The 17,086-nt window shown below is 35.2% G+C and overlaps 1 protein-coding gene across 1 annotated transcript; it reads left to right on the forward strand.

Moving 5' to 3' along the window:
• Positions 1-6,979: 6,979 nt before the first annotated feature.
• Positions 6,980-16,732, forward strand: LOC132138035 (embigin-like). The gene is made up of 9 exons (XM_059547641.1): positions 6,980-7,105; positions 9,035-9,070; positions 12,249-12,308; positions 13,002-13,191; positions 13,351-13,433; positions 13,542-13,675; positions 16,010-16,298; positions 16,389-16,422; positions 16,548-16,732. Exons 1-9 carry the CDS (start codon positions 7,075-7,077, stop codon positions 16,606-16,608), a joined length of 918 nt encoding a protein of 305 aa, XP_059403624.1. The 5' UTR covers positions 6,980-7,074; the 3' UTR covers positions 16,609-16,732.
• Positions 16,733-17,086: the final 354 nt, after the last annotated feature.

Raw genomic sequence — 17,086 nt, forward strand, 5'->3', positions numbered from 1 at the left:
ATTGAAACGTTAACGTTATCTGAAAACTGTAACTTCTATCTTTAACATACTGTTTAAAAAAGCAGCAGTCAAGATGGTTGCCCAGTTTGTGTGCAAACACTGCAAGTTATCTGTGCGAACGCATTACAGATTTTACCACCATATCATAATGCATAGGAACCTGGCTAATTTTAGGTTCAATTGTGGTTTGCCGACTTGTCCTTGTAGTTTTTAGATTCTGTCTGCACTAAAGTCTTCGTTGTCCCTGAAACAACAACATTGTGATTAACCAATCAGATTTGAAGGACCAGTTTATAGATTTTGTGAAGTTTATGCTTAAAATCACTGTTTGGTGCTTGTACATCAGTGTCATTCATCTATCATTTCCTCTGATTTTAGGGATTACTCATGGTTAAGGTTAGGTTTAGGTGTAGGGATATGGTCAAGAATACATTTTTGGAGTAAAATGTTGTTCCAGGGTCAACAAAATATGTATATATTTAAATATGTATATATATCTAACTCAGCAAAATCAGGACGTGCCTTCATAAGCACACACAACCAAATAAGGTTAACTGCAGACCTGCTCAAACGGATGCTGTGATTTGTCAGGTTGCGGGATGCGCGCATACTGTACATCCCCAAATTTTCATAGCTTCTGCAACCATTTAAAATGGCATATGAGCGATGAATTAAGAAAGCAAAATATGCCATCACCGGATATTGATAACATCATAGCTGGTCTTAATAAAAATAATCTTCTGAGATTGTAATGAGGGAGTATTCTGATGACACTCGGAAGACATATTTCAAGAGGAATTTTAATCATGTGGCACCTGAACAGGTGTATCTAGGTAAAAATTCCAAAGGAAAGGACTGCTTTTTGCAGGATGTTACAGTAAAGGAGACCCTCAATGCACTTTTGAGCCATGAGTCAGTCAAAGCACAGTTCATTGATGCAAAGACACACAGATCAGATGACCCACATTTACTGGAGGATGTAAGAGATGGCAGGATTATAGTTTCTTAAGAAAGTTCTAAAAGACAATTACTGTTTTTGTATTCAAATGTCATGCATTTGAGGTACACTTTAATTTTCATCATCATTTATGATTAAACTTCTATTTTGCAAGATAGGCAGACATAGATATCACAAAGTGACATATGCTTATAAAGCACATTGAGAAGTATTTTAAAACAAGATGCAAGTATGTTCTCTATATATGTAATTAATTTCTCCCAACCTTTTGTTAATTGCTCTACTTTTAGGTCACTGCAACTCCAGCAGATGCAGAAAGAAGCCTCTCTCTGCCCAGTACCCCAAGACTGATTTCACTTGGTAAGTCTATTAAAATGCTTTTTTTAATTGATACTATGGTGGTCAACATCTACCAGCAGACGGATACCCGAGAGCTGACTGAACGTCTGCTCTTGTGTCAACACAACATGCATGCATCACGGTGCTCTTGTGAACACGCATTGAAGATTAATATTTTGTAAATAAAGTGGTAAATTATGTTTAATTATTTTTGGCAGCAGCCAATCCAACCAGGCTGTACATCACAAGCTCTTATCCTAAAGCTTTTAGGCTGCATTTATTTGATCAGAAACACAGTCATATTTTTAAATATGATTGCAATTTAAAATAACTGTTTTGTATTTAAATATATTTTAAAATGTTATGTATTCCTTTTTTCATTACTCCATTCTTCTGTGACCACTTCTTTACATTATATGATGTTGTTTTTAAAGTTATGTACATTTTGGAACTTTTTATTTAGAAAATAAAAAGGTTCTTTCAACATGGAATGCAAAAACCTTAAAGTTCAATATCTCAAAACTGCTCAGAACGCAGATAGAACCTTATAATTCCAAGGGGACGATATGTTGACTTGCTGCTCAAGAAATTTTTCTGATTATTATCGATGTTGAAAACCTTTATGCTGCTTTTTTATTTGCATTGAGAAAGTGATAGATTTTTTTTAAGATTCAAAAGAACAGTACTGAATGTATTTGAAATAATCTTTTATAGCATTGTTTTTACTGTCCCCTTTGATCAATTCGGTGAAATAATTTTAATTTGACACTGCAAAAGACGTGAGTGTAGTAGTCATATGTCTTTCTCTAGCACATTTTAAACAAGTAAAATATCCATTTTCAACTACATACACATCACGACATGACATTGTGTATGTGAGTGAGTGGTGGTCACACCAAACGCGAATAGAGCGTCTGGTGCAAGTGATTTTAAAGTGTTAAAGGGATAGTTCACCCAAAAATCTAAATTGTCATTAATAACTTACCCTCAGTTTAAGATATTTTAGATTTAGTCCGAGAGCTCTCAGTCCCTCCATTGAAGCGGTGTGCACAGTATACTGCTTATGTCTAGAAAGGTAAGAAAAACATCATCAAAGTAGTCCATGTGACATAAGAGGGTCAGTTAGAATTTTTTGAAGCAGCGAAAATACATTTTGGTCCAAAAATAGCAAAAACTATGACTTTATTCAGCATTGTCTTCTCTTCCGTGTCTGTTGTGAGAGAGTTCAAAACAAAGCAGTTTGTCATATCTGGTTCGCGAACGAATCATTCGATGTAACCGGATCTTTTTGAACCAGTTCACCAAATCGAACTGAATCATTTTAAACGGTTTACGTCCCCAATACGCATTAATCCACTAATGACTTAAGCTGTTAACTTTTTTAATGTTGCTGACACTCAGTTAAAACAAACCAATATCCCGGAGTAATTAATTTACTCAAACAGTACTCTGACCAAACTGCTGTGAAGAGAGAACTGAAGATGAACACCGAGCCGAGCCTGATAATGAACAAAAGACTGACTCATTCACGAGTCAAGAACCGGTTGCATCGGTTTTCGGATCACCAGTAGTTCTTTCGGACAGTTCAATTCAATATACCGGTTGAAGAAAACGGTTCTCCGATTATTTTGCGCTCGACGTAATTGCGTCATTGGCGACGATTGCCCTTGTTTCAAGCCTTCGGTTTACCCACGCTCATAACACTAGCACAGAATCAGTTCAGAATCAATCACCAAAAGATTCAGTTCGGTTCATGCGCTCTGTGTGTCAGTCTGCTTCACGCTGAATCACGCAACACATGCGCAGTATCATCAGCTCCTCGGTTCTCGAATCGGAAGCGTCTGACAGAAACGGTTCTTGACTCGTGAACGAGTCAGTCTTTTGTTCGTTATCTGGCTCGGCTCGGTGTTCATCTTCAGTTCTCTCTTCACAGCAGTTCAGTCAGAGTACTGTTTGAGTACATTAATTACATTGGTTTGTTTTAACTTAGAGGGAGTGTCAGCCACATTAAAAAAGTTAACAGCTTAAGTCATTAGTGGATTAGTGGAGACGCGAACCGTTTAAAACGATTCAGTTCGATTTGGTGAACTGGTTCAAAAAGATCCGGTTACATCGAATGATTCGTTCGCGAACCGGATATCACAAACTGCTTTGTTTTGAACTCTCTCTCACAACAGACATGGAAGAGAAGACAATGCTGGATAAAGTCGTAGTTTTTGCTATTTTTGGAACAAAATGTATTTTCGATGCTTCAAAAAATTCTAACTGACCCTCTGATGTCACATGGACTACTTTGATTATGTTTTTCTTACCTTTCTGGACATGGACAGTAGACCATGCATACAGTTTCAATGGAGGGACAGGAAGCTCTCGGACTAAATCTAAAATATCTTAAACTGTGTTCCGAAGATAAACTGAGGTCTCACGGGTTTGGAACGACATTAGGGTAATTTATAAATTACATAATTTAGATTTTTGGGTGAACTATCACTTTGTCAATGCAAAGACGCGTTTACGTGCATCTGGAGGTCCTGCGGCGTGAGGCGTTTAGCACGGTCCGGATCCGCGAATGAGGCGAATTGAGCGTCTGGCACGATATGCGCGAGTTATTTAAGGGTGAGCGCGCGAAGAGAGAAAGACAATTCTGATTAGTCCTGAGGATATATCGCGTTTAGGGTAAAAATAGGTTCAGTGCTTATCACGGTTTGGAAAGAACCTGCATCTTGCAGTACATTTTAAACATGGAAATATAGCGATTTGGCATGAAATGTTGATGGAGCAGCAAATAGGGTCAGTACACAGCAAAATTACACGACAAACTTTTTTTAATGGGATTTATCGTGTTTTGGAAAAAAGCTCTTCATATATATATTTTGACTTGACTGACTTCTAGGGTTGCCACCCGTCCCTTAAAATATGAAATCGTCCCGTATTTGAGAATAAAATAGCGCGTCCCGTTTTGAATCAATACTGGACGTGGTTTGTCCCGTATTTTCGGAGTTGTCTTCAATGCATAATCTCATGCAAATCATCCCACCGGCATTCTGTGAAGACTCGTCCTATTCTGCCCCTGATTGGGTAATACTCGGTGCCATCGTTGGATTGATTGGTTTGTTTCAGGTTCACGGCCAATCAGAGTCAGTGGAGGGTGGGTCTCTTGGCAGAGAGTCGATTTGAAAGAATGGCGGAGGCTGCTCCAGATTATTTTTTAAACTTATTTTAAAGTGTTACCGATTTGTTTATTACTGTTAAGGTGTACAGTCAGACACATAAGCATTATTTTAATAAGAGATAAGAGAGATATATTTAATAATAAAAATACAGTGCCTATGTGAAGCAAATAAACAACTAATTTAAATGATTGCATTCTTCAATAGGCTACTGTAAAATTAAGAATAGACTATATAAAATAGATTACCAATAATAAAACGAAAATAACCACCACTGGCATGTCATCGGACCTGTGGTCATCGTGGCCCCAAAGGGGTGTCCCCCCCAGGCGTCCCTTATTTTTCTGTATTGAAGGTAGCAACCCTACTGACTTACTAGCTTACGATTTAAGATTCAAACGCTCTTCAATACAAAAACATTCCCTGTCTGAGTTCCTGTGTTTAACACGAATATCCACTCAATTGCTAATGTGACATTGATTTATACAACAGTTCAACAAACGAAAGGTATTAATATTAAGTGATTACATTTTAAACACAGTAATAGTCAGTATTTTTCGCTACAAAAAATAGCTCCAACGAGAGCTACTGCAGAACAGCAGCACACAGCAGTGTTTGTGCATGAATCTGCGGCTTTGAATAAATTAAGAGAGCCAATAATTCAATGATTCATTCATAATTACAGCCATTTGCTTCCTTACTAAATAAATGAACGCCTCACAAATAAAGATAGTGACATGTCGCAACATACTGAGGGTTTTAATTTAATATTTTAAAGCATCACTTTGTTTTTACCATCATTGCATATTTCTCTATTGATTTTTTTAGTTTTGATTTAAAGCATTATTTATTTTCTAAAATTATGTGTAAATGTAAAAAAAGCAAATATTAGCAGCAAATATTGTCCCTTACTGAAAAAGGTGTAACTGCAGAGAGCGGTTACGCAGATGGATGTTAAAAGCCTCAGGGGGTACAACTCTAAAAAGTTTGAGAACCAGTGGCCTAGAGACAACACATCCCAGCATAAACATTCCCAATAAATTATCTAAATTCACAAACCACTGTTAATTTAAACAGAAAAGCAAAAATAGACTACTATGTTTGATTTGGCATGGCAGAAAGCACGCAAAGATCTGTCCCTTTATAATCACTAAAAAGTGTCCCTCGTTTTAATTGCAACCTCACAAAGTTTCATTATAATCCGTCTAATCTGTTCATAATCTGTCTACAATGTATAATTAATTATTTATTTATATAGTACATATTGCTTTTATTAACATCAAACTGCATACAGCACCATGTTATGACTGTTGGGAAATCAGTGTTTTGATAAATGTTTTTTATTGTGCTTACAGGTTCATTCTGAGAATAAACCCTGATGGCACCAAATCACAGATCAAAATCACAGATCAGCCGGGCATCTGGAAAAATCGCCAGCCTGAATCCCCTTGTGGCATCTTTTATCAGAGAGCTGGTTGAATTCGATTGGCCAAATTATTGAAAGAAAACACGACTAAAACATTTTTTTACTGTTTGATTTGTTCTGCTTTTCAGAATGTTTACATTTTTAGCCATGTTACAAATACACAGGATGAATTCAAACACATTTGTAGAATGTACTTTTTAAAGTAAATGTTAAATAATGAAATAGTTAAACAATGAAACAGCACATTTTAATAACAAATGTTCATGAGAACTTATGAATTTTTTGGGGAGTAAAACACTTATAGTTAGTTATAGTTACTTATAGTTACAGCTAGTGGTTTTTCAATCGTTAAACATCAGTTACACCTGTTGTTAATTTCATTAATTGGTTTGTCTTTTTATACTCTGTGTTTGGTTTTGTTGCTTTGTTTTCTGAGTATTTTGAGTTCTATGTTAAATAAAACTTTGACTGCTGCGATTAGATCCCTTTCATCAACTTTATGGCAACCTTACCTGTGACATGTAGATTAAAATTTAATTAATTTTGTAATAATAAAGCAAATGAAGCAAACTCAAATCTACAAAAAAGTCTAATTGAGTAATATGAAATCAATTCTAGTACTGTAAATAAAAATACAGTACTTGTACTGTAAAGGAAAAACACAGTACTCGTACTGTAAATATTAATACAATATACAGTATTATTACTGTATATTAAATACAGTACTTGTACTGTAATTGAAAAATACAGTACGAGAACTGTAAATATTAATACAGTATGCATTATTATTACTGTAAATGAAATTACAGTTATGATACTGTAAACAATTTTACAGTAAGTTAAAATCTACAGCAACCTTTTTACAGTGCAGATAAAAGCGGGCCTTACATGAACAGGCCTACATTAGAAGTCAGCTCATGGTTTACTTGGTATTCTCTGATCTGTCCATAATCTGTGAGGCTTTGGCAGTGTTAGAACAATTACTGAAGACTTTCTCTTTTCAAGGAGAAAAACAGCTTTAACAACTTTAATGCACTGAAAGAGTAAGTATCTTAGAATGGATCTGGTTTTCTTCCTATTTCATGTATTTCTGTGTAGTTTGTCTCCTCCCTCATCTCTTCTTGAAGTGTGAAAAGCAGGAAGCGTCTTATTCAGTTAAAACTGTATGTTAATGTGTCAGTATGGGGTCCAGTGCACTGTCTCTTGTACTCTGTGAGTATTTCATTATATTCTACACTATTTTCTGATTTTAATACAGTATTCAAGATTAGAGCTGAAGATTAATGATTGTGCTGTGTGTAGGAGGGTCTATGAATCCACAGTCTTGCTGTTTGTGTATTCTTATTCAGATTCAGATTAATGTGATGATATGTTACGTGTGGATCTGATACAGAGTTTCAGAGAGCATGTATTTATCTGTGCTGCTTGTGAAAGAAAGAGGCTCTGTGGACATGGTATTATACATATTCTTCCTATTTCAGGTAGTTCAGGTAAATCAGATGTATTTGTTTAATATGAGTTTGGTGTTGTATGATATTGTATCTTCAAATAGACTTTCCATCAGAGACATCAAGAGTTTGAGAACAGTGACCAAAACACATACATTTCTCTATCACTTTTAATTCTGAAAGTCTATCAAACACATCACATCTGCCAAAAATGATGCTCAAATGTTTCTCGGAACGAACTTCTGTTTTCTGAGACACTTTTTCTCTTATTTATAAACTGTTTGTCTCAACATCATAGCAGATGTGTGAACTCAGTTCTCCGTCACTTAGCAGAGAATCCACAGCTGTAGTTCATCCAATCTGAATCATGAAAAACCACAGCTGTAGTTAACATATGAACATATTCCACTAACACTTGACACTCAGAAAGTGTGTTCGGTCTTCATTTTGAACAACATATTTATTGTTTCTTAATATACTTAATATAATAATATGCCGCTGGTTCACTTTCTGATTCACTTTAAATGAACTGAGTTTGGTTTAATTAAAATATACTTCTTGTGAAAACAACCATAGTGTTAAATTTTTTTTCACAGCCGCTATAGTTTCACAATTGACCCTTGTTCTGCTGAAAACCCTGTAACACCTTTGAAAAGCCGACCTTTCAAAAAATGCTTGTAAATGATTCTATATTATCACCAAATATTGGATTCAATATTTGTGTAAGCTTGTTTTCTTTCAATTAGGACAGAATTTGTATTTGTTTTTGGAACTGATTGATTAGGTGTTATTAATCTTGAGCTCATACACCTCAGTTTTTGAGAGAAAAAGGCATTATTTGTGGATAATTTTGTCAATAAGCAATAAAATATGAAAATAATGTTCACTGTTTATCACACTATAGTGTGCTTTAGGCTCAGATCAACGATGCCTGCAATTGATCAGTTGTAATAATTAATACAAAGTCTGTCCCAGTTGAAAGAAAACAAGTTGACAAAAATATTGATTTTAATAATTAGAGACATATAGCATAATGAGAGATTTATAAGCTATTTTGTAGCCCAGTCATTTTTGACCCGGAACACCGCAAGTGTAACAAGGTGGGGGGAAATTGTCCAAAAACTGTTGTGAAGTTCAAAGTCAGTCCAATGTGATAACATTAACTTGTATTTTTGGAAAAAAAAAAAATAATAAATTCTCTGGTTAAAAATGTCCTCAACACACAACATGTGGGTGGAGGGTGGAGTCGATGTTTTCCGAGTCAAACAGGAAGTGGGGCTGTGTCTCGGAAATACTTTGACCTGAGATGTGGTTTGGTCTCCTGTTCCACTGAAGAGTCAGTGATGAGAAACAATCATCACCTTAATGTTCATATTTGCTTGTAATGTGTGTTTAAGTGTGCAAGTGTTTTACTACATGAATTATATAAATAGTACTTTTTAAAACTAATGATCATGTTATTATTTTTAATAATCAATCTCTTTTAATTGGTTAAATCAAATACACTGCTGGACAATAACCAATTATTTGTGTTCTATATTTTTTCTCTTTATATTTTATTATATATCACCATTGCTTCTCATGGAGCATCAAAACAGAGAAACACTTTCAGTTGAAACTCTAGACATGTTTCTGTGATCTGCATTGTGTTGAACCAATGGACATGATTAATATCTGTTTCTTCTGCATTAAGTGCTGATGTCCTTCATCCACTCTGGACTCACTCAAGGTATTGTGCTGTACTGATTTACATTTGATTTATTAAATATGAATAGTGTTGTAGTAGTTTGTTTGTCTACAAGGATCACACATTTGTCTCTTTGCTGATAATTCACGTCGATATTTTGCTATCGTTCATCTTAACCCAGCATCATTTATATGTGTAGGTCCTCATGCTGCTAATATACTGCTATTTCTGCAGTTTATGATGAAACTTAAATAAAAATAAATAAGAATAATAAATAAATAAAAAGCTTATTGTAGTCTATAGCAAAAATGACTGTGTGCCATTAATTCTTTTGTGATGTTCAGGATTATTTAAAACATCCACAATGTGTAACTCTGGCGATGTGCCATGATGGTTCATGAGGACACAAGTCTGTATAATGACATGAATATTACAACATAAACATCTGTAAAAAAAAAAAAAAGAAATTCCTGTTACATAATTTGTCAGAATATTGTAACATAACTGCAAAAATGGTACTTTAGTACAAAAAAAGTTATACTTTGAAAAACATTCATTGTTTTTCTTATTGTATAACATCTTTGTTATAATGATGATGTTTCAATGTCTCCACATCAATCTAATGAGTCACCAAGTGATCATTGCAGCCATCTAGTGGATATAGATGTAATTTCATGTTACTTTATTAAATTATCAGTGGTGGAAAGAGTACTGAAAATTTGTACTTAAAGGGTTAGTTCACCCAAATATTATAATGATGTCATTAATAACTCACCCTCATGTTGTTCCAAACCCGTGAGACCTCCGTTCATCTTCAGAACACAGACCTCGGAACACAGTTTAAGATATTTTAGATTTAGTCCGAGAGCTGTCAGTCCCTCCATTGAAACTGTGTGCACGGTATACTGTCCATGTCCAGAAAGGTAAGAAAAACATCATCAAAGTAGTCCATGTGACATCAGAGGGTCAGTTAGAATATTTTGAAGCATCGAAAATAAATTTTTAGTCCAAAAATAGCAAAAACTATGACTTTATTCAGCATTGTCTTCTCTTCCGGGTCTGTTGTGAGCGCGTTCACTACTGTGTAGTGATGTCTGGTTCGCGAACGAATCATTCGATGTAACCGGATCTTCTTGAACCAGTTCACCAAATAGATCTGATCGTTTTAATTGATTCGTGTCTCCAATAAACATTAATCCACAAATGACTTAACCCTCTGAGTTCAAACAAACCAATACCCCAGAGTAATTCATGCACTCAAACAGTACACTAAAGAACTTTAAAAAGATTTAAAATAAATCCATAGCATTCATACGCTCCTTGGATGCTCTCATTTCCCAAGCTTCCCTTACTTTAAGACTAATAAATGTATTTCATGATCTGGGTCATTATTTAATAGAAAACCACACATAATGTTTCTACTGTATCCCTGTCAATCACTCTGATATTCAGTTCAAATGAGTGCTGTCTGTCACTGTCTTTAATCAGTCCTGTGAATTACTGTATGCTCATTCTTTATAAAGTAACAACAATGTTGTTTGTAAAGTATAGTCTTAGGCACATTAGTATTTTCACCCCAAAAAAAGGGTTTTAAGCCAGTTATTTATATCTTTTGCTTTAGTATGTCAGTAGGAAATATCAGTATTCATTTCCAAACATTCATTTTGCCATTAATTTTAATAATAATCTATTGAGATTGTTGAATGCACATAATATGTATTGACTTCAACAAATCAGTTCGAGCGAACGCACAAAACCTGATTAACATTCATGAATTAATCCTTAGTGAGTTTTAAATTTTTCTTATTAGTAGAATTCGTATCATTATTATCTTATCAGTATTTTTTGTTAGTTTTTTCCCAATATTTTTTTTACAGAAACACTGAATAAGCACCAACACCAGTCCTAAGTTAAAATGATTAATATGCATTCAAACATGGTTCTCAAGGTTTAATTTTAATTATTATACAAGTTATATTTTTAAATAATTAATTATTATAATGCTTGACTGACTGATATTAAGAGTGTACTTTCAGATATTAAAAAAAACTGCCATTTTACAAACATATCATTATATATATATATATATATATATATATATATATATATATATATATATATATATATATATATATATATATATATATATATATATATATGAATATATCAGTCTGGCGAGTAAACAAAAAAAAAAAATACTAGCCAATGGTGATTCAACTGCCAAGGTGTCTGTAGAGGGTTGCACAGTAGTGTATGTATAAAGTACATATAATTAAATTAAGTATATTTAAATATGTGTAATTCAAGTATGCGTTCATATGTGTTAAGGGCTAGTTTGTCGTTGGAGGAAACAGCTGTGGTGTGATGAAGCAGTGAACGGAGCAAAATCTTTATAGTGGATGAGAAACCGATTGCTCCCACTGACCTTTTGTAAACTGTATTTATGACAAAGAACTGCACAGATACAGATATTCTAACAATCTATCGATAAACACACCTTGTGTCCTCTGTTGCTGTTTGAGTCCGCTCGCGCTACTCTGCGGTTTGCAAATTTAAGAGCGCACTGAAAGATAGGGAGGAGACAGGTCTGCCGCCGTTTTCATATCAAATTTAAGCGGACTGATTCTAAAGCGATCGCAAATTTGAGTACAGTTTATGGAGCTAAATGCCATAGCCCTGCTAAAAAAGCCTGGCTACGCTCATGCTTCTTGTGTACATTTCGGTGAATCAGGACAAATATTTCAACCGATCGCTCAGGCATTTAAGAAGCACCAAAATGAGGCACCGAAATCTGCGTTCTTATTCGGTTCAGTGCATACCGGTTCTATAGGTAGATCGGTGTCATATTGGTACCGGGTTTCGGCACCCAACCCTAGTCAGAAGCATGCACATCATATTTATTTTGCGTTAGCATGAAGCTGCAGTTTCACAATACAAGAATTTCACTTACAAGTAACACTAAAATGCTGCAAATAATTTTTTCTTACGCTTTGAAACTCGATTTACACCTTTACAAAGCTTCTCTTACGCATGCAAATTTAATTTATGCTTACAGTCTTACGTACACTTCCACAAATACGACCCTGCCTATGCAAATCTTTATGACGTCATTTTACCTTCATACACTACTCTCTAGCAGAATGGTGAGTTGGTAGTGTTGTTTATTCAGTGCTAAGTCAAATGGCATGTCTTTTTATTTTCTTGTTCTTTATTTTTTTAGAGACATCCCCTTCCCCACAGTCTGATCCTGTAAATACAACACAGAAAGCTGTATCCATAGGTATGGTTACCTTGTAATATCTTATTAGCCAGGACAAGTATGCATTTGACATCATTTAGAAGTACAAATTAATAACAAATTAAAATTTGCTGAAAATATATTCACCCTCGGGCCATCTAAGATGTAGCTGAGTATGTTTCTAGATCAGAACAGATTTGGAGAAATGTATCATGCGTCTGATCCGACCTCTGCAGTGAATGGGTGCCGTCAGAACAACAGGTGCCATCAGAGTCCAGACAGCTGATAAAAACATCACAATAATCCACATGTAATCTACATGACTCCAGTCCATCAGTTAACATCTTGTGAAGTGAAAACTTGCATGTTTATAATAATCAAATCCATCAAGATGTTTTTGACTTTAAACTGTTGCTTCTGGCTAAAATATGAGTTCTCTAACCAGCAGTTTGGACACTTATTCTGACGGCACCCATTCACTGCAGAGCATTCATTGATGAGTAAGTGATAATGCTACATTTATCCAAATTTGTTTTGACAAAGGAACAAAATCATCTTAACCTTGGATGACCTGAGGGTGAGTAAATGTTTAGCAAATTTTCATTTTTGGGGTAATTATAATTAAAAAATGTGAATTTATGATTTTGTAATAAGATAAACAATGACTATACATTGAATTGTACATAACTGCAGAAGTTTGTTTTGCTGATTGGGCTACAATTTCTTGGAATACAGGTCAAAATCAAGTCATTATTGAAGAGCTTGCAATCCTGACACCCCAAAAAGTTGAGCTTTTATGTAACCTAATTGATATACCAAATAACCCTCCAAACATTACTGGCTATTGGACTAAAGATGGACAAGAAATTGAAAACTTTGAAGAATCTGTAAATAGAAACAATGAACAGTATATCCTTAAAAGGAAGTAAGTGGTTGTTTATTCAAGACAATAATCATGTGTCATTTTTAGTAAATGTAAAAAATGCAAATAAGTTATAAGACATGTTATAGGAGTAAAACAAGAAATTCAGTATTACTAAACAATGACTTAACACTGCTTTAAGTTGTTTAACCTTTTTCGTAGTTTCAGTATAGAGGCCGGAAACCTGGGAAACTATTCCTGCAACTTCAGAGAAAATGAGGCACAAGTAACATTTGTTTTAGATGGTATGTTGTCGTTTTATGTACACATTGTGTAGTTTTAAATGGTTTATACAATAATATCCATCATTCTGATTTTACATTAACCTGATGTATTTTGCTTTTTTTCTCAAGTTCCTGCAATAAAAGACACAAGAAACAAGCCTGTAGTGAGCTACATCGGAGATTCAGTTGTACTTGAATGTAAACTCAAACTCAAACACACACCAAACACTTGGAACTGGTACAAGGCAAACAACACTGAAAAGGTGAACGAGAAATGAGGAACATGGGATTGTATTAAGATTATACTTAAAGGGTTAGTTCACACAATAATCAAAATTATGTCATTAATAACTCACCCTCATGTCGTTCCAAACCCGTGAGACCTCGGAACACAGTTTAAGATATTTTAGATTTATTCCTAGAGCTTTCTGTCCCTCCATTTAAAAGTGTGTGTACGGTATACTGTCCATGTCCAGAAAGGTAAGAAAAACATCAAAGTAGTCCATGTGACATCAGAGGGTCAGTTAAAATATTTTGAAGCTTCGAAAATACATTTTGTTCCAAAAATAGCAAAAACTACGACTTTATTCAGCAGTGTCTTCTCTTCCGGGTCTGTAGTGAGAGAGTTCACTGCAGTTTGTGATATCCGGTTCGCGAACGAATCACTTGATGTAACCGGACCTTCTTGAACCAGTTCACCAAATCGAACTGAATAGTTTTAAACGGTTCACGTCTCAAATACGCATTAATCCACAAATGACTTAAGCTGTTAACTTTTTGCAATGTGGCTGACACTCCCTCTGAGTTCAAACAAACCAATATCCGAGCCGAGCCAGATAACGAACGAACGTGATTCAGCGTGAAGCAGACTGACACACAGAGCGTCTGAACCGAACTGATTCTGTGCTAATGTTATGAGCGCGGGTAAACCGAAGGCTTGAATCAAGGGCAATCATTGCAAATAATGTCATTACGTCGAGCGCAAAAGAACCGGATAACCGTTTTCTTCAGAAAACCAAAAACCGATGCAACCGGTTCTTGACTCGTGAACGAGTCAATCTTTTGTTCGTTATCTGGCTCGGCTCGGTGTTCATCTTCAGTTCTCTCTTCACAGCAGTTCAGTCAGTGTACTGTTTGAGTAAATTAATTACTTCGGGATATTGGTTTGTTTGAACTCAGAGGGAGTGTCAGCCACATTAAAAAAGTTAACAGCTTAAGTTATTAGTGGATTAATGCTTATTGGATATGCGAACCGTTTCAAACGATTCAGTTCGATTTGGTGAACTGGTTCAAGAAGGTCCGGTTACACACAGTTTCAATGGAGGGACTGAGAGCTCTCGGACTAAATCTAAAATATCTTAAACTGTGTTCAGAAGATGATTGGAGGTCTTACGTGTTTGGAACGACATGAGGGTGATATTAATGACATAATTTTGATTATTGGGTGAACTAACCCTTTAAATTAGACGTCACCTCACAATAAAGGGGCTATCATATCCAGTGTTATTTTTTAAATATTTATTGATATTTGCTTATTTAGTCCTATAGCTTTTATTTTGTTGTTCCAGTAATTGTTAGTAATTAGTATTGTTTTGTTAAGGTGCGTCCCAAATATTGTACTAATGCACTATTCTATGATGTTTTGTAGTTATAAATAGTGTGAGTAGTGTGTTCACACTGAAAATTCCAAAAAGTAAATGTGCACTTTAAACACCCAGATGATGCACTTAAAGGAGCATTGCATAGGTTCTGACATTTCTAACCGTTACTGACACCAGTGGCCGTTAGAGGAACTGCAGCCAGTCTCATGCTCGTTCTTAGTGCGCACGCTCTTTTTTTTATTTTTTTTTTTACTTACGAGGAGTGTCCGTGGGTGTCTGAAATGTGCTGGAGGCTGGTCGCTTCTTTCCATCTGCAGAGTCCATTTGAAGACACTATTGCCGCTGCTTACTATAATGGCTGGCGTGCCGTACGGTTGTAAAAGCCCAAGTAGACGAGAACGCGCATGACATCACATTTTGTGAATTTTCGCGCCAATTCGGGCCCGACTCCTCCACACACAATTGAGCCTACAGGCTGATAGAGGCAACCGTGGTGGACAGTCGAAGTGTCATTCTTTTTTTTACACCATGGTTGGCTCATACATGTACAAATGAAAACTCTTGAAAATGAAAAATCTTAAAGATTTTTTTTTAAAGTAAAAACCTCCACATAGCTCCTTTAAATAACCGAGAAAAAAAAAACGAAGATTGGAATGTTGGAGACTTCATGCACTCAACTATTGCAGCTTTAATTACATTGTGAAGGGGGAGGGGCTATCAGACTCCAATTATGAATGACAAGATAATTCCTACACTACATGGTTGAGTACATAGTGCATAAGTACATAGTGTATGAGCACACAGTGTATAGTGCGTCTTTCGGGACACAGATCAACATTCCACACTTTCAACATCATAGAATAGTGCATAAGTAAACACCTTTTGTTTTTTCAAGTTTTCCAGCTACTATAATTTCATTTCATTTACTCAAAAAGATTGTTAATAGTTGGACTTTTAACAGTAACAACATTCATATCAGTGTTTTTCCCTACACAGGTCCTCATCAATGTTACTGCAAACCCTCTGAACTACAAGATCGTTATTAATGGAAGTGATACAAAACTGACTGTTTTGAATCTGACTGAAGAAGATTCTGGAAAGTACATATGCAGCGCTGAGTTTGATATCAAACCCAGGGAGTCTTATGTCAACCTGAAGGTCTTGTCGTATACTGAGCCTCTCAAACCCTTCATTGCCATAGTGGTTGAAGTCATTGTCCTGGTCACACTGATTTTGCTTTGGGAAAAATGCAACAAGCCACAACAGGACAACTCTTCTGCAGGAGGTACAGTAAATTTGAATGAATATGAGGAATAATCATGCATATTCAGATCTGTCACCATTGAAAATTAACAAAGGATTTATTGATTTGCAGAGAATGATGTCTGCTCTGAACAGACCAGCAAACTGTAAGTGTGTTCAGATCAGTTCGTATGATTTTAAAGATTGACTGAATATATTTCCTAAAAATTAAGTTACACTTGCTTGAAGGTTTTTCAGACCTTGGCAGTGATGATGCTAATGTTCTTTCTAGCACTCGTGATGAGAGCAATGGAGTGAACAACACAGCAAGACAAAGAAAACTGCAGCCCTGATGTTTTCATTTTAACAGATGAAAAATAATGTGATTATGTAATGTGGCTGGAATCACATAAAGCAATAAGCAATATTTTTTTTCCCTAAACTAATTCTGCCACAGCCACATACATAAACATAAATATATTAAATTTTACAGATATATAAAGCATGTTTTCATCAATATAGTGTTATTACTAAGGTTTAAGTGTTCATATGACCTTTTGGAAGTCAATTAATAATAAAGGTCAACTAAAGATAAAACTGATTCTCTTTCTGAAGGCTTTATTAAAGTATTAAATTGCTTCATATGATGAAAAGTTTTCATTTCGGCTATATATATTAATATATAAACATTGATGACACATACACAAAGGTCAAAGGAAGTTCAGCTTAGCTTGGCAAACAAGAACCAGTGAGGTTATGAAGCAGTCGTATCTCTTCAGAAGGACAAACTGCTTCATTCATACAGATTACTTTTACGATATCTTTTTGTAC

This window comes from Carassius carassius, chromosome 4, assembly GCF_963082965.1.
Source record: "Carassius carassius chromosome 4, fCarCar2.1, whole genome shotgun sequence".
Taxonomy (NCBI): Eukaryota; Metazoa; Chordata; class Actinopteri; order Cypriniformes; family Cyprinidae; genus Carassius; species Carassius carassius.

Excerpts from the sequence above, each read along its gene's own strand:
- LOC132138035 (XM_059547641.1), top strand. The coding sequence starts at position 7,075 with ATGGGGTCCAGTGCACTGTCTCTTGTACTCT. Across the intron at positions 9,071-12,248 it reads CCACTCTGGACTCACTCAAG|AGACATCCCCTTCCCCACAG; the intron begins GTATTGTGCTGT and ends TTATTTTTTTAG. Across the intron at positions 13,434-13,541 it reads AGTAACATTTGTTTTAGATG|TTCCTGCAATAAAAGACACA; the intron begins GTATGTTGTCGT and ends TTTTTTCTCAAG.